We start from the raw sequence: 17572 nt of genomic DNA on the forward strand, positions 1-17572 counted from the left end.
GGATGCTATGCTGAAACTTGGGTGCCTCTACCTCAAAAAACAGCCCCCCCAGAGCCCCAGATAACAGCAGATCAATTATCCATTATACCCTAGGGGAATCAGTCTCCACAGGGAATAATGGAGTGCCCTGCAGACATTTCCCTCCCCCTTCCCGCTTTCTGATGACCCTGAAGCAGGGGGAGGGCCTCCAAACCGGGGGATCTCCTGCCCCACCTGGGGATTGGCAACCCTAGTTGGGACTAGGGGCCTGGCAGAACACTCCCCCCAGCACAGGACACCCAGCACAGTGGCAAGACAAGCTTTGAGAGAGCCAGTTTGGTGTGGTGGTAAGTGTGCAGACTCTTATCTGGGAGAACCGGGTTTGATTCCCCACTCCTCCACTTGCAGCTGCTGGAATGGCCTTGGGTCAGCCAGAGCTCTCTTGTCTGGGAGAACTGGGTTTGATTCCCCCCTCCTCCACTTGCACGTACTGGAATGGCCTTGGGTCAGCCATAGCTCTCTTATCTGTGATAACCGTGTTTGATTCCCCACTCCTCCACTTGCACGTACTGGAATGGCCTTGGGTCAGCCATAGCTCTCTTATATGGGAGAACCGGGTTTGATTCCCCACTCCTCCACTTGCACGTACTGGAATGGCCTTGGGTCAGCCAGAGCTCTCTTGTCTGGGAGAACTGGGTTTGATTCCCCCCTCCTCCACTTGCACGTACTGGAATGGCCTTGGGTCAGCCATAGCTCTCTTATATGGGAGAACCGGGTTTGATTCCCCACTCCTCCACTTGCAGCTGCTGGAATGGCCTTGGGTCAGCCGTAGCTTTGGCAGAGGTTGTCCTTGAAAGGGCAGCTGCTGTGAGAGCCCTCTCAGCCCCACCCACCTCACAGGGTGTCTGTTGTGGGGGGAGAAGATATAGGAGATTGTAAGCCACTCTGAGTCTCCGATTCAGAGAGAAGGGCGGGGTATAAATCTACAATTCTTCTCCTCCTCCTTTTCCTTCTCCTTCTCCTCCTCCTCCTTCTCCCCCTCCTTTTCCTCCTCCTCCTTCTTCTCCTCCTCCTCCTTCTCCCCCTCCTTTTCCTCCTCCTCCTTCTTCTCCTTCTTCTTTGCTGTCACTGCACCCTGCCTATAGACCGCCCCACCCTTGGGAGCTGGAGCAGTGTGCTTCCCTCTTTGAAACCTCATCCCAGGAGTTCAGGCTGCGATTCATCTTGTAACCCTCGCAGGTGTGTCCCCCTGAGCCAGGAGGGGGAGAGAGAGAGGATGCCGGAGTCTTAGAATGTGAGCAAGAGAAGCTTTCATGTTGGCGTGTTGTCCCCTTTCAAGTCACTGATTCCCAGTGAGGATCCACGGAGCCAGAAGATTCATGTGCAGGCAGGTCTCTGGTGCAGCCCTCACTGGGCCAACACCCCTCTTTTGTGGCTGTGCTCCGGGGCTTCCCTTTCTGTTCCATACAACTCAACCCGAACAGGTGTCCAGGAGCTTGTCAGGGAAGGGAGCAGCAAGTAGCTACTCTCTCACTACCTCCTCCCCACTTCCCTGGAACCCCAGCCATGTGGAATACCCCCCACGTGCCATGAGGAGACCAGCAGCTACTTTCGGGGGGGGGGGGGAGGGATTCCAGCTGGCCACTGGCAGGGGATGGGAGCCCATAGGATTGCCAGATCCAGGCTGGGAAACTCCTAGAGGTTTAGGGGTAGAGCCTGGGGGAACAGGGGCCTTAGTGGAGTGCAATGCCGAGGAGGAGGAAAGGAAGAAGACGACTGCAGATTTATACCCCGCCCTTCTCTCTGAATCAGAGATTCAGAGCAGTTTACAATCTCCTGTATCTTCTCCCTCCACAACAGACGCCCTGAGGTGGGTGGGGCTGAGAGGGCTCTCACAGCAGCTGCCCTTTCAAGGACAACTGCGATAGCTATGGTTAACCCAAGGCTGTGCCAGCAGCTGTAAGTGGAGGAGTGGGGAATCAAACCCCGTTCTCCTGGATAAGAGTCTGCACACTTAACCACTACACCAAACCACTAAAGCCAGACGTGGCCAACGGTAGCTCTCCAGATGTTTTTTGCCTACAACTCCCATCACCCCCAGCCATTGGCCATGCTGGCTGGGGCTGATGGGAGTTGTAGGCAAAAAAACATCTGGAGAGCTACCGTTGGCCACCCCTGCACTACACCAAGTCTACCCTCCGAAGTATCTTTTTTCTCCAGGAAAATTGATCGCTGTAGTCTGGAGATAGTTGTAATCCCAGGTCCCACCTGCAGGTTGGCATTCCTAATTCCATCTGACAATTACAAATGTGGAGTTGCTGGCTTCGAAGCACTTCTGTCTGTTGGTCGGATGTCAGCAACTGGAACCTGGAGCCCGCTGCCCACCCAGGGGCAAAGCAAGAGCTGTGCAAGGAGGGGCAACCTGCTTCGGAGAGGGGGGGAGAGTTGTATCCCGGACCCCCTCCACCTTTGTCTCGAAGTGGTCTTCCAAGGAAGTCAAGCTGCTGAGCAGGGCAATGGGTTAATCAGCTTGTCTTTAGTTGATTAAACAGTAGGGGTAGATTTGATGCAGCGGTGCTACAGATTTCTAAGTTTTACCGGTCTGCTTTTGGTCTTCTTTTTAAAAAAAATCTGGAATGTTGCTGTAATAAAGAACAAAAAGAGATATTTTTAAAAAAAATTAAAAAGAAGTATTTTGCCGCTTCTCAAGCAGGGTTAATGGCTGGGTTTTAAATAGGAAACTGGCTTGCCCTTCCTACCTTATAATAAAAGGTCAAGATAGTCCCCTGTGCAAGCACCAGTCGTTTTCGACTCTGGGGTGATGTTGCTTTCAGAACGTTTTCACGGCAGACTTTTTATGGGGTGGTTTGCCTTTGCCTTCCCCAGTCCTCTACACTTCCCCCCCAGCAAGCTGGGTACTCATTTGACCGACCTTGGAAGGATAAATAAGAGGAGTAGTTTTTTCAAACTTTAGCCAGTTTAAAGGCAGAGTAATCACCTAAAAACTCCTTCCATGGGGCAACAATAGTGGAATTAAAACAATTCAAAATGCATTTTTCATTCATGTTCTGCATTCTTTTAGGAATGTTGTGGGGATGATGGAAACCTCAGTGGGGTTCAGTGCCCTAGAGAACACCCTCCAAAGCATCCCTTTCCTCCAGGGAAACTGATCTCTGTAGTCTGGAAATGAGCTGTAACTTCAGGAGATCTCCAAGTCCCACCTGGAGGCTGTCATCCCTGTCCGGAGCACTGTTTGATATCCCTATATCCTCTGAATACCAGTTCTGGGAGGCACCGTCTAAGGAAGAACCATAGCTTCAGTATCTTGTTTGTTGGCCCTTCTGAGTAACTGGTTGGCCCCACCTGGAGACTGGCATATACACCCGTCCTAACCTGCCTCACAGGGCTGTCGTGAGAATAAAATGGAGAAGTGGAAAACAATATGATCTATCTTGGTTCCCCATTGGGTGGAAAGGCAGGGTATAAATGGAAACCAATGAAGGCTGATCCTCTTTTATCCAGTGACTGAGGGTCTCCTTGTTCCTTCTTTATTGTGTATGCCCCAATACCTAGTGCAGGCAAGCAGTGCCATAAGGAGCAAGGGCCCAGTTTGTGCATGCCAAGGAATGTGCTGGCAGAGGCCTGGTGTTGTAGAATAGGTGGGCACCATTTCCAACTGTGGAGAAGCACCATATTTGGGAGTGCTTTTCTCATGTTAAATATTTCCTACATAGAAAAGACCAGGAAAGCAAGTAAAGGAGGAACTGACTTGACATACGCGCATGCGTGTGTTTGTGTGAGAGAGAGAAGTTAGAGTGGTTCCTTAGTGGAACAGGCTTCCTCAGGAGGTGGTGGGCTCTCCTTCCTTGGAGGTTTTAAACAGAGGCCATCTGACAGCAATGAAGATCTTGTGAATTTAAAAAGGTAAAGGTAGTCCCCTGTGCAAGCACCAGTCATTTCCGACTTTGGGGTGACAGTTGCATCACAACATTTTCACGGCAGACTTTTTACGAGGTGGTTTGCCTTTGCCTTCCCCAGTCATCTACACTTCCAACCCCCCCCCCCCCCCCCCCGCCCTCAGCAAACTGGGTACTCATTTGACTGATCTCGGAAGGGTGGAAGGTTGAGTCAACCTGGAGCCGGCTAACTGAATCCAGCTTTCCCCGGGATCGAATCTGGTTGTGAGCAGAGTGGATTGCAGTACTGCAGCTTTACTACAGCTGCGAACTTAGGGGGAGGTATTTGTGAGTTTCTTGCATTGTGCAAGGAGTTGGACTAGATGACTCTGGAGATCCCTTCCAACTCTATGATTCTGTGATTCTACCATCAAGTTGCTTCTGATTTATGGCTATTCTGTGACTTCATGACCTCCCAAATGTGTTATAGTGAACAGCCTTGCTCTGGTCTTGCAAACTGAGGGCCCTTGTGGCTTCCTTAATGGAGTTAATTCATCTCCTTTTATGTTTTGTGTCTTTAGAACATAAGAGAAGCCATGTTGGATCAGGCCAATGGCCCATCCAGTCCAACACTCTATGTCACACTGTGGCTAATAGCCACTGATGGACCTCTGTTCCATACTTTTATCTAACCCCTTTCTCTTTTCCTGTTGCCTTCCTAGCATGATTGTGAGTCTTTGTCTTCTCATCAAGTACAACAGCCTCATTTTGATCATTTTGGCTTCAAGGCAGAGGTCAGGCGTGATTTGGTCTAGAACCCACCGGCTTATCTGTTTTTGGCACTCCACAGAACCTGTGAAACTCTCCTCCAGAGCCACATATCCGTTTTGCTTCTTGTCAGCTTTCTTCACTATCCAGTTTCTGCACCCATGCCTAGGAATGGGGAATGCGCATGATTCTCTAGTTGCAAGGAATTTTGCTATGCAAAGGACCAGCTGCCGCTGGGTACCAGCCTTTAGAGTTCTTTTTGCAGGTGTGAACCACTCCTGCACTCTGCACATGCTCTGAGGCTAGGGGTGCCAGATCCAGCTTGGGAAACGCTTCGAGATTTGGGAATGGATCATGGGGAGGATGGGGACCTCAGTGGGGTTCAGTGCCCTAGAGACCACCCTCCAAAGTATCCCTTTTCTCCAGGGGAACTGATCTCTAGTCTGGAAATGAGCTGTGATTTCTCCCACCTGGAGATTGGCATCCCTTTCTGAGGCACTGTTTGATATTCTTGTATAGCTTCCCAAGTCTGAGCTCTAGGGGGGAGTGTCTGGGGCTCTGTTTGGAGGCACTTCCCCCTACACTGCAGAGCGGGGGGGGGGGGGGGGGAGCTCCAAACACTCTGAGCATGTGCAGAGGCTGGTGTTCTCCCAGTCTTGCCTTCTCTCTTCTGCCAGGGGCTGAAGCCAGCTGTGGGCTCCAGCCAAAAGCTGCCTTTCCCCTCCAGCCGATGTTTGCTTTTTTAATTTGGGAAGGCGGGGAGGGGGCGGAGCTTGGCCTCTCCGGGGGGCGTGGCCTCCCCAGCTGTTGTTGCTCCACGTGGGTTGGACCACCTGGGTGGGCCGGAGGGGGGGAGGAAGAGCAATGACACGGCGAGCAGGGAGGAGGCGAGGCAGGGCTGGGAGCTGCGCCGCTTTTATAAGGCTCCGCGGGCGCCGGCGGCGGTCAGTGCGTGGCCCCCGTGTGCTTTCGGGAGCTCGCCCTGCCGCTACCTGGGAGGGAGGCCGAGGCGCGCCATGCCCGTCATGCTGTGGCTGCTGCTGGCGGTCCCGGAGCTGGCAGCCTCTCTGCGGTGGGACACGTCTCCGGTAAGGGCAAGCAGAGAGTGGGGACGCGGAGGGGAGGAATGCAGGGCGCCAGATCCTCCGGAGGGTCTCCTCTTGCGCCAGCTCTCTGCACGGATCTGCAAACTGGGGAGGCGAACCAGGGGGACATTTGGGAAGGGAGGGGTCTGCTGCTGTCGCCCCTTCCTCCCCTCTTGCACGTCTCCTCCTGACCTTGGCCACGGCGGGGCTTCAAGCAGTGATCCCTCTAAGCCAGGGGTGGCCAAACTGTGGCTCTTTAACACATATTGTGTGGCTCTTGAATCCTCCACTGCCCTGTTGGCTGGCTTGCAGAAGGCATTTCTCGCTTTAAATAACTACTCCAAGCCAGTTGGTGGCTTGGAGGATGCATTTAAAGTTGCTTTCTTTCCACGTTTCCTTCTCTCCCCCATTTATTTGCCTTCCTGCCTGCCTTCCTGTCAAGAGCCCCGTGGTGCAGAGTGTTAAAGCTGCAGTACTGCAGTCCTAAACTCTGTTCATGACCTGAGTTCGATCCCCGGTGGAAGCTGGGTTTTCAGGTAGCCGTTTCCAGGTTGACTCAGCCTTCCATCCTTCCAAGGTCGGTCAAATGAGTACCCCGCTTGCTGGGGGGAACGTGTAGAGGACTGGGGAAGGCAGTGGCAAACCACCCCGTAAAAAGTCTGCCGTGAAAACGCTGCGAAAGCAACGTCACCCCAGAGTCGAAAACGACTGGTGCTTTCACAGGGGACCTTTCCTTTTCCTTTCCTTCCTGTCTTGCGGCTCTCAAACATCTGCCCTTCGCATCTTGTGGCTCTCAAACATCTTATTCTATGTGGCTCTTACATTAAGCAAGTTTGGCCACCCCTGGTCTAAGCTGTGGAGTTCTTATGAGCAAAAATTCTACTTTGTGAGCCACTGGCATTAAACTTGAGAGTCACTGGCATTAAAGTTGTGAGCGCCTGCATAAATTAGTTTTCTCTGGGGCCATCCTTCCTGAGCTAAGACAAAAATATGTGAGCTAGCTCACACTAACTCAGCTTAGAGGGAACACTAGCTGCGACGTGCCTTTGCCTGCTGAGCGCACCTGAATCTCCTGGGCCGTGGTGGGGAGGGGGCGGGTGGCCTGCCCTTTTGAAAATGCCAAACCCATGCAGCTGGCAGCGCTTGGCCTTGGCAGCCCCGTTTGCTTTGGCAGCCGGGGCCTGAGCAAGCATGGATTGGGCTTGGCACCCCCGGAGCAGAGCGCCTGCTGCAGTCGTCTGGGAACCTAGTTCCTACCCGAGAATCGCAACACCCACGCTTTGAAATGGGGCGGGGGGGGGCGGCGGGGATGATCGTTGACTGTGAAGGGCGCAGGCAGGGGAAGGCGATGTGTGCAATGCCCCCAACCTAACCAAGGTGTCTTGACTTATTTATTCCTCTGAATAAAGTATGAATCCAGTGGCACTTTGAAAACCAACAAAGTTTAATTCTGGGTATAAGCATTTGTGTGCATGCAACATATCTGCGGGTCTCTGAAGAAGTGTGCATGCACCCAAAAACTCCGAATAAAACTTTGTTGATCTTCAAGGTGCTAGTGGACCCCAACTTTGTTCTGCTGCACACCTGAATCTTACAGGTGAATTTTGCGATTCCAGATGTGTGCACTCTGCACGAACTGACGTGAGTTGTAATCTGATTTGAAAATTCTACTTTTTAAATGTTTTGTCTAGAAGTTAGCATGCGGTTGCCACTTTGGTGGTTATCCAAAGTGGGCAACCCCCCCACCCCCAACTTTTCAGGCTCGAAACACCCCTCTGTTTGGCTTGGGTCTGCCAGTAAAAGCTTAACTACCCGCTTCTGAGCAGAAGAGCTGAGGTTTGGCAATGAATTCCAGAACTTTGCTTTGACCACAAGACACCCAAAGAATGAGCGGTTGCATGAAAGGTCCTTTTCAGATCATGGGATGAGCTTCTCAAAGTGTTCTATGACTGATTTCCTTTCCCAGTTCTTTTGGGGAGGGAGGGCTCTTATACCTTGAACAGTTTTTGAACTGGTAGAAATCCATCAGGTGACGCTTTCAAGGGTTTTGGTAGATCAAAGTACTGGGCTGGAGGTGGGGAAGTCTGCTCTCCCTTTTAATATATTTACAAAGTTGATACATTACCTTTCTGGAGACTGGGTGGGAAAGTTAAATGCAATGTAATAAAATTGTGAAAACAATATTTTAAAACATTGATACTAAACCACTCACAATGATGGGTTTTATATTAAGGATGGGAAGGTACTGGCTGGATATTAAGAAGAACTTTTTTACAGTAAAGAATTTACAGTCCCAAGAGTGGAATCCACTCCCTAGGGAGGTGGTCAGCTCCTCAGCACTGGCAGTCTTGAAGCAGCGACTGGACAAACACTGCTCATGGATGCTCTAGGCCAGGAGTGGCCAAACTGTGGCTCGGGAGCCACATGTGGCTCTTTCACGTATATTGTGTGGCTCTTGGAACCCCCACTGCCCTATTGGCTGGCTTGGAGAAGGTATTTGTCTCTTTAAATCACTTCTCCAAACCAAGCCAGCTTGGGGAATGCATTTAGAGTTAAAGTTGCTTTCTTTCCACCTCTCCCTCCCTTCTCCCACCCCATCTATTTTGCCTTCTTTCCTTGTCTCACAGCTCTCAAACATCTGATGTTCATGACTTGTGGCTCCCAGACATCTGACGTCCAGGTCTTGCGATTCTCAGATGTCTGACATATATTCTATGAGGCTCTTATGTTAAGCAAGTTTGGCCACCCCTGCAAGTCTAGGCTGATCCTGCATTGAGCAGGGGGTTGGACTAATTAGGGGTGGCCAAACATGCTTAACATAAGAGCCGCATAGAATAAATGTCAGATTTTTGAAAGCTGCAAGACATGAATGTCAGATGTTTGAGAGCCAGCAGGAAGGCAGGAAGATGGGGGGGAAGGAGAGGTGGAAAGAAAGCAACTTTAAATGCATTCTCCAAGCCACCATCTGGCTTGGCTTGAAGAAGTGACTTAAAGAGAAAAATGCCGTCTCCAAACTAGCCGATAGGGTTGTGGCGGCTTCAAGAGTCACACTATGTATGAAAGAGCCATGTGTGGCTCCTGAGCCACAGTTTGGCCACCTCTGCTCTTGGCTGATCCTGCATTGAGCAGGGGGTTGGACTAGATGGCCTATATGGCCCTTTCCAACTCTGTGATTCTCTGATTCATTAGAAACAAGGCGGGGGCCCTTAGCAGCAATACACAACATTGGTGGTGACTTACAGTGACTCTGTAGAGTTTTTAAGGCAAAAGATGTTCAGAGGTGGTTTTGCCATTGTCTTGGCTCTATGTAGCAACCCTTGATGGTCTCCCATCCAACCACTAACCAGGACCGAACCTCTTAGCTTCTGAGATCTGACTAGCCTGGGTTTTCCTGATCAGGGCAGGAAGCAACACTGGCCATTGTAAAATGACACAGCCGCACTAGGAGTTGACCATGAAAACAGAAGAAGAAAACTGCAGATTTAAACCCCACCCTTCTCTCTGAATCAGAGTCTCAGAGCGACTCACAGTCTCCTTTATCTTCTTCCCCCACAACAGACACCCTGTGTGGTAGGTGGGGCTGAGAGAGCACTCCCAGAAGCCGTCCTTTCGAGGACAACCACTGCGAGAGCTATGGCTGACCCACAGCTATTCCAGCAGCTGCAAGTGGAGGTATAGGGAATCAAACCCAGTTCTCCCAGATAAGAGTCCACACACTTAACCACTACACCAAACTGGCTGGGAAATGTGAAAACCCTTAAAAAGGTATGGAAGCACCAGTCATATCCGACTCTGGGGTGATGTTGCATTACGTTTTCATGGCAGACTTTTTACGGGGTGGTTTGCCCTTGCCTTCCCCAGTCCTCTACTTTCCCCCCAGCAAGCTGGGTCCTCATTTTACTGACCTCAGAAGGATGGAAGGCTGACTCAATCTTGAGCCGGCTACCTGAACCAGCTTCCGCCGGGACCGAATTCAGGTTGTGAGCAGAGCTTGGACTGCAGTACTGCAGCTATACCTTTATGAAAACCCCTAGCTTGGGTTAAAAGAAGCATTGTGGCCTGGTGCTTCAAGGGGAAGGACTATCCAAAGGTAAGGGGCCACCACTGAAAAAACCCTGGCTAGGGTTGCCACCTGCCCCACTTTGGCAGGCAGTGGGCACAGAGAGCAAGGTCTGCAAAGCAAATTCTAACTGACAGGGGTTCAGGTTTTCCTCCCTCCTTCTCATTTAACACTGAAGCTGCGGCTGCCCCTTCTTAAACAGAACCCTCCCGAATACAACCCCTTTCCTCTGCCGCCAACTTCCAGCTGTGGTCATGGCCAAGTCACTTAACCTCCCGCAAAAGATTTGCCTTCAGGACTGCCATCATTCTCCATGTTTCTTTGGGCACCTCGCTAGAAGTTGTGCCATCAGTAAAAACCAATGAGCCTGGTTTATATATTTACAGATGTTTGAAAACCGAGAGCACAGTGGCCTTTGAAGCTCTTGGTCAGCGTCAGCCTGTGGTGAAATTGAACATACTGTTTGTTAAGCCCTCCCTCTTTTCTGCTCTGCCTGCCAAGTTCTGTCCTTATCCCTTGCAGAGCTACTGTTGCTCCTCTCTCTTTGTAGAGCAACTGAGCTCTTGCAAGGTTGTCACAGCTGCAAGGTCAACTCGCTACCCAAGGCACTGCTACAAGAGGAAAAGGATGCTCCGCAGGGGGCTGTTTTCTCAGCCATTGGTGGTCTCAAAGATTTCAGCCATTACCTCCTGGACTCTTTCTATTGTGTGATATAAAACTAGAAGAAGAGGAAGAGGAGGAGAGATTGGGTTTCTACCCCGCCCTTCACTTGCAGTCTCAGAGCGGCTAACAATCTCCTTTCCCTTCCCCTCCCCACAACAGACACCCTGTGAGGTAGCTGAGGCTGAGAGAGCTTGTTTGAGAACTGCTCTTGAGAGAGCAGATCTTTCAAGAACTGTAATAATTAAAACAACTGGAGCCGGTGTGATCAATGTAAATAGCAGAGAAACCACCAGAAGCAATGAAATTTATACGTGAACGTGTATAAATGCATTTTAGTGTAAACTTAAACAAAACAAAACTACAGAACACTGAGCTTTCAACACATGAAATTTCCCCACACAGTCTTTCAATAGCCTTGTGAATCGGCTTCCTTTGAGTAGACAGCTGATGAGAGCATGCGTAGACCCATGCTGAAAGAAATGAGCTGAGGCTCCGTGTAATGTCGGGAGAAGGGATGAGAGCATGCGTAGACCCATGCTGAAAGAAATGAGCTGAGGCTCCGTGTAATGTCGGGAGAAGGAGGCTGATGAAGTGAAGTGATTGAAACCGTGAGGAGTCCTTTCATAAGCAGTTCCTTCCTTACTGTCTCCGTATCATTAGGAGTCAAACACTGAGGAGAAAAGCGTTCACCCACAACTGAGTCTACTCAAAGGAAGCCAATTCACAAAGGCTATTGAAAGACTGTGTGGGGAAATTTCGTGTCTTGAAAGCTCAGTGTTCTGTAGTTTTGTTTTGTTTTAAGTTTGCACTAAAACACATTTAGACACATTCACATGTGAATTTCATTGCTTCCGGTGGTTTCTGTACTACTTTCTAGAACTGTAACTGACCCAAGGTCACTCAGCAGGTGCATGTGGAGGAGAAGTGGGGAATCAAACCCGGTTTTCCCCGATTAGAGTCCACGCACTTAACCACTACACCAAACTAGTCCTCCGTGGGCTGTGTTAGTTGGATCTAGGGTGAGGGAAGGCTTGGGGGAGCCACTTAGTACACATCAGTTAGAACTTGATTTGTTCGGGCCAGAATGTTGGGGGTGTTTTGCAAGTGGTTTCATGCAGAAACCCGCCAAGAGGGTTCTTTTGGAATTCCCCCCCTCTGCATACCTTCCAGGATGCCAAAGACCCAAAGAAGAACAGTGTTGGAACCAGGGAAAGTGCTGTTCAGTTTCAGCCAACTTATGATAGCCCCAAGGGGTTTTCAAGGCCAGAGGTGTGCAGAGGTGGTCTTCCATCCAAATACTAACCAGGGCTGATCTTGCTTAGTTCCCAAGATCTGATAAGACTGGGCTAGCCAGGGCAGATATAAACAGAGGGGGTTTGCCATTGCCTGCCTCTGCGTAGCAACCCTGGACTTCCTTGGTGGTCTCCCACCCAAGCAGTAACCAGAACCTGTCCTACTTAGCTTCTGGGATCTGACGAGATCAGGCTAGCCTGGGCCATCCAGGCGAAAACAGAAATGAACAGAGGTGGTTTCAGTTGCCTCCCTTTGTGTAGTGACTATGAACTTCCCTGGTGGTCTCCCATCCAAGCATTAAGCAGTGCTTTCAATCAATCAATCCTTTTTATTATAAGATGAAGATGATGATGATGAAGATGATATTGGATTTATATCTGAACCTCCACTCCAAATCTCAGAGTAGCTCACAGTCTCCTTTATCTTCCTCCCCCACAACAGACACCCTGCGAGGTGAGTGGGGCTGAGAGGGCTCTCATAGCAGCTGCCCTTTCAAGGACAACCTCTGCCAGAGCCATGGCTGACTCAAGGCCATTCCAGCAGCTGCAAGTGGAGGAGTGGGGAATCAAACCCGGGGGAAATGGAGGAGTGGGGAATCAAAGTCTGCACACTTAACCACTACACCAAACTGGCTCTCAAAGACCTTAAGCCAAAATTCCAACAATTAGCATAAACATTTAGCAAATATACAGCGCTAGTCATCATAAGATTATAAAGTATCAAAATCAGAAACAACATTACAAGATAAAATTTGATGATACTAGGCTACCCTGGGGTATTTGTAAGGCTCCAAATGGCCTGCCGCGGGTCAATTCTGAGGGGCCCCCTCTGGCATTGCTAGGGCCATGAGAGGGCTGCCGTATTTCTTTGTCCTTGATCCAGTTTTGGTATCAGATCCACCAAGCCATCCCTTCAGCACCCAGGTGCTTGGGATAAATGTCTGGGCACTTTCACACACACTAAAAGAGCTGGTGTGGTGTAGTGGTTAACAGCAGCAGACTCTGATCTGGGAGAACCAGGTTTGATTCCGTGCACCTCCCATGAAGGCTGCTGGGTGACCTTGAATCAATCACAGCACTCCCAGACCCACCTACCTCACAGGGTGCCTCTTGTGGGGAGAGGAAGAGAAGGAGATTGTAACCCACTTTGAGACGCCTAACAGTAGAGAAAGGAAAGGAAAGGTCCCCTGTGCAAGCACTAGTCATTTCTGACTCTGGGGTGACGTTGCTTTCATGTTTTCATGGCAGATTTTTTATGGGGTGGTTTGCCATTGCCTTCCCCAGTCATCTACACTTTCCCCCCAGCAAGCTGGGTACTCATTTTACTGACCTTGGAAGGATGGAAGGCTGAGTCAACCTCAAGCCAGCTACCTGAAAACCCAGCTTCCACCGGGGATTGAACTCAGGTCGTGAGCAGAGTTTAGGACTGCAGTACTGCAGCTTTAACACTCTGCGCCACGGGGCAGAGAACAGTAGAGAAGTGGGGTACAAAAACCAACCCCCCCTTCTTACAAGTTACTCTGTTACCCTCCCTGAGTTCCCTTGCAGGGAAGATGGGATAGAAATTTAGTTTATATGATTTATATCCTGCTCTCCCCACCAAGGCAGGCTCAGGGCGGCTCACAAAACATAATAGAATAACAATAAAAACAGTTACATTAAACATTAAAATAAACAGTTTTAAACAATTTGGTGCTGCAATCGATCAACCAAACAAACAAAAGCATTCTCAGTGCATTTTGCAAATGTGTCGTTGAACTGGATTGAAACTGCACTATTTAGTATGTGTGAAAGTGCCCTGACGGTAAGCCATAGGGTTTGCTTTTGCATGCTCCAAACCATGACAGGGGTCTGCCAACTGGGGAACAACCAACATCCATATTTAGTTCCCCCTCTCTCGCCATGTGGAGCTAAATTTAATCTGGCCTGGCCATCCCAAACCCATGGGCTGATGTCACCCCTTCTCTGGGGGCTTTAAAAAGATAGGTATTAGTCAGCTGGGAGCCTTGCCAAAGGGAGGACAGATCAATACCATGGAGGGCTTCTCTGCGACGTGACAGATGGGAACGATACTGAGGGGATCGGATCGCAGGGCCTGGCGGCCATGGAGAGTCTGACGGGAATCACCCCTCCGACGCTGACCTTGGATTTGCCCCCTGCTGGGTCCCAGGTGTAAGCTGGACACGAATTACACTCAGGGTTTAGTCTGCCAAATGGAAAGTCCTGGGTTGGGCAGGTCTCAGGCTCTCTCTCTGCTCAGGTGGCTTGTATGAAGATTGTGGTTTGTGTAAGCCTTTGAGATTATTCCTTTTCCCTGCTGGGGTTGCTGCCTCTTCGAACTAGAAAAATGCTAAACATTCTCCTGAGTGTTCCCTCTAAGCTGAGTTAGTGTGAGCTAGCTTACAGGTTCTTAGCCTCCAGCTCACACATTTTTGTCTTCGCTCAGGAAAAATGGCCCCAGAGCACAATAATGTACGCAGTAGCTCGCCACTTTAATGCCGGTAGCTCACAGCTTTAATATCAGTAGCTCACAAAGTAGAATTTTTGCTCACAAGGACAGATATAAGGGGATCCCTTTTGCACAAAGGCTTTGCCACTGTGGCTTAGGGGAAGTTGAATCCAGGGGTGGCCAACGATAGCTCTCCAGATGTTTTTTTTGCCTATAACTCCCATCAGCCCCAGCCAGCATGGCCAATGGCTGGGGCTGATGGGAGTTGTAGGCAAAAAACATCTGGAGAGCTACTGTTGGCCACCCCTGCGTGGCCTGGCACATAATTCTTAGGTGTTCCTGTTATAAAAAGGCCCGTGTGAAATATATAGAGCCAATATTAAGGGCAAATTCTGGGCTGCTGGAATCAGAATGTCTTCATCTCATGCTTTCGGATGAAAACCAGCTCATTTCCGAAGCTGTTGCTAAATTCTGTGCTGCCTGTTATAGCATCAGAAAAACTTGTTTTACTGCTTCTCGGTTTTAAGATTTTCTGTTTTAACTTGTATCTTGATGTAGTTTTTATACTGAACATATTAAGGCAATTGTCCATCCGAATACTTGTCATAGTATAGATTTTATCTTTTGTGTTGAAGCTTTTATAATCTTGTTTTTCACTTGGTCTGTGACCGTAAATAAACTGACTGACTGACTCTGTAGTTTAGAGGGAACATATGCAGAAATTAAGGGGGTGAAACTTTCCCTGGCGCAGAGAGGAAGCCATGGGGTGAAATATGTTTGTTTCAGGCTCGTGTTAAAAGGGTTGCCATCTTTTCAACTGGCTACTGTAGGTGTGCTTTTTAGCGGTGGCTTGCTTGTTGATCTCTTTATTATATTTCTGTCCTGTCTTTCTTTTGCCTTATGGTGACTTGTGGGGGAGGGGGGGCTAAAAGTCTCCAATCCAGGCCCTGAGCAGCCCAGCCCTGGTTGGGAGCTCTTTGAAGCCATGGAAAAGCTGATTGCTGCAAAGACATGAGAACCAAGTAGAGAGCAGGTCGCAACATTTTCTGGCTGTTTGGCAACACTTGCTGTTTATGCAGGGCTAGGGGGAAAGGTGACAAGGGGAAGGGGAGAAGGTAATTTCTTTCAATCCCCAAATGCGTCTTTCAACATGACCTGCTTTACCATAACACTGCAGTTTCTGGAAATAACAAGAAGGCACTCTGTCCCTGCTCAGAGGAAGTCTTTGGTTTATTATATTGGTTTGTTTGGCGGTTTTGGAGCACGAAAACAAGGAAATGGTTTGGGAAGCTAAGCTTTGGCATTCAGGTGAGTCCAGAATGGAAGCATTTGACTTTTTTTGGGAGGAGGGGGGCGTAGGCCAACCTTTCTAAAGCTGGGCCTGGGACCAAGAAGTGATGAGACCCCTTCTTGGGAGTGGCTGCTGGACTGAATCTCAGTGGGTTTCATGTGGCTGGGTGTCAGATGTTCTGTGGCAGCCCCCCTCCCCTTTTCTACCACCACAGACTCTTTCTAATACCTCTATCCCTCCTTTTCTAGATGTCCCCAATATATGTCACAATTTCCCTTCTCTCTTTCTTCCCTGGTTATCAACCCCCAGGTGGAGTCTGGACTTCTCCCGAAATTACATCTGGTCTCCAGACCACAGGGACCAGTCCCCTGGGGGAAAATGGCTGCTTTGGAGGGTGGACTTTATTACATTGTCCTCCTCCCCCCAGAGTTCTTCTTCCTTTCCCAGACTCCACCCCCATATCTCCAGGTATTTCCCAGCTCAGATTTGGCAACCATAGAGACCTCACTGTACCCTTCCGAAGGGCTGCCAATGGACCAGTCGAATTTTGCTCTGTCTTACGCTGCAAGGCCGCACTTCTGGCTCCTCCCCTGGTTACAGAGGGGGGCACCTAGCGACCAGACTCTCTAGTTTCAAGAACTGAGAATTCTGTTTGCCTTTTGCACCCACATATCTTCACCCAAAGGGTGATTAACACATGGAATTCACTGCCACAGGAGGTGGCGGCAGCTGCAGGCATAGACAGCTTCAAGAGGGGATTGGATAAACATATGGAGCAGAGGTCCATCCGTGGCTATTAGCTACAGTGTATTGTTGGACCTCTCTACCTGGGGCAGTGATGCTCTGTATTCTTTCTGCTTGGGGGGGGGCACAGTGGAATGGCTTCTAGCTTTTTGGCCCTACTGATGGACCTCCTGATGGCGCCTGGGTTTTTTGGCCATTGTGTGACACAGAGTGTTGGACTGAATGGACCATTGGCTTGATCCAACATGGCTTCTCTTATGTTCTTATGTATGCCAGTCCTGGCATCTGTACCTTACTCTCTCCCACCTTGAAATGATCTTACTCTAGAAACAGGGCAGGAGTTCAAGTTCTACCATCAGAATTCTCAGGAGGGAGGGGATTTGCAGAATTGTTCTAATTTGCATGGCCCTTCCCACTCACAGACTCTTCTGTAAGAACGTAAGTTCCATCAACTGTGTTGGATCAGAACTACGAGCCCCTCTGCTCCAGTTTCCAGTCATAGACACCTGCCAAACTGCTCCCCCTGGAATAGGGTACCAACTTCCAGGTAGTAGCTGGAGATCTCCTGGGATTACAGCTGCTCTCCAAGCAACAGGGTTCAATTCCCCTGGAGAAAATGGCTGCTTTGGGAGATGAACTCTATGGCATTGTGCACCCCACTGAAGCTCCCTCCAACTGCACCCTCCTCAGACTCCAACCTCAAAATCTCCAGCTATCTCCCAACCTGGAACTAGCTGCCCTATCCTGGAAGGTCTACAAAGCAGGGATTGGAGACCAAAACTTTCCCTGGTGTTCTTTCCCCTAGCAACTGGCATCCTGAGATACACTGTCTCTGAACTTGGAGGTTCTATTTAGTAATTGTGGCTAATAGATCTTGAGAGACATCTCTTTTGGGAATCTGCCTTATCTCTTTTTCTCAGCCACCTATAATTGTGGCTATCACTCTATCCGCACTGGCAGTGAATTCTGCAATTCAATTGTTTGTTGAGAGACGAAGTATTTCCTTTTTTTCTGTCTTGAATCTATTCAATTAGGGGCCCACATGTTTTACTGTTATGGGACAAGAGAAAAGGTATTCTCTCACTCTGATTTACTTATGGCAAAATATCAGGTTCTTTTATTTTTTAAAGAAATGTCCCATGGATTGTATGTGTGCAGAGCTGTGAAATTTTTTTTTTCTGGCTCTCCTCCTATACTTCTTACAGCAGCTAGGCAGGCTGAAATGAGCATGGTGAAGTTTTTCCTGATGTGGAAATAGAGCTGACTTGCAAATAGGTTCTCATCTACTTGCCCAAGGTGAGTTTAAAAAATCTCCTCCAGGCAAGCAAGGTAAAGTCAATGAAGC

The 17572-nt window shown here is 49.4% G+C and overlaps 1 protein-coding gene across 1 annotated transcript in view; it reads left to right on the forward strand.

The window, feature by feature from the left end:
* The first annotated feature begins 5580 nt into the window (after nt 1–5580).
* The window catches only part of LOC132585661 (SPARC-related modular calcium-binding protein 1-like), a 67870-nt gene continuing 55878 nt past the window's right edge, over nt 5581–17572 (forward strand). Inside the window, exon 1 of the mRNA XM_060257523.1 lies at nt 5581–5731. Coding sequence (XP_060113506.1) covers nt 5660–5731 — 72 coding nt within the window. The 5' untranslated portion in view covers nt 5581–5659. The remainder of the gene's footprint in view (nt 5732–17572) is intronic.

Source organism: Heteronotia binoei, chromosome 17 (assembly GCF_032191835.1).
Source record: "Heteronotia binoei isolate CCM8104 ecotype False Entrance Well chromosome 17, APGP_CSIRO_Hbin_v1, whole genome shotgun sequence".
Classification (NCBI taxonomy): Eukaryota; Metazoa; Chordata; class Lepidosauria; order Squamata; family Gekkonidae; genus Heteronotia; species Heteronotia binoei.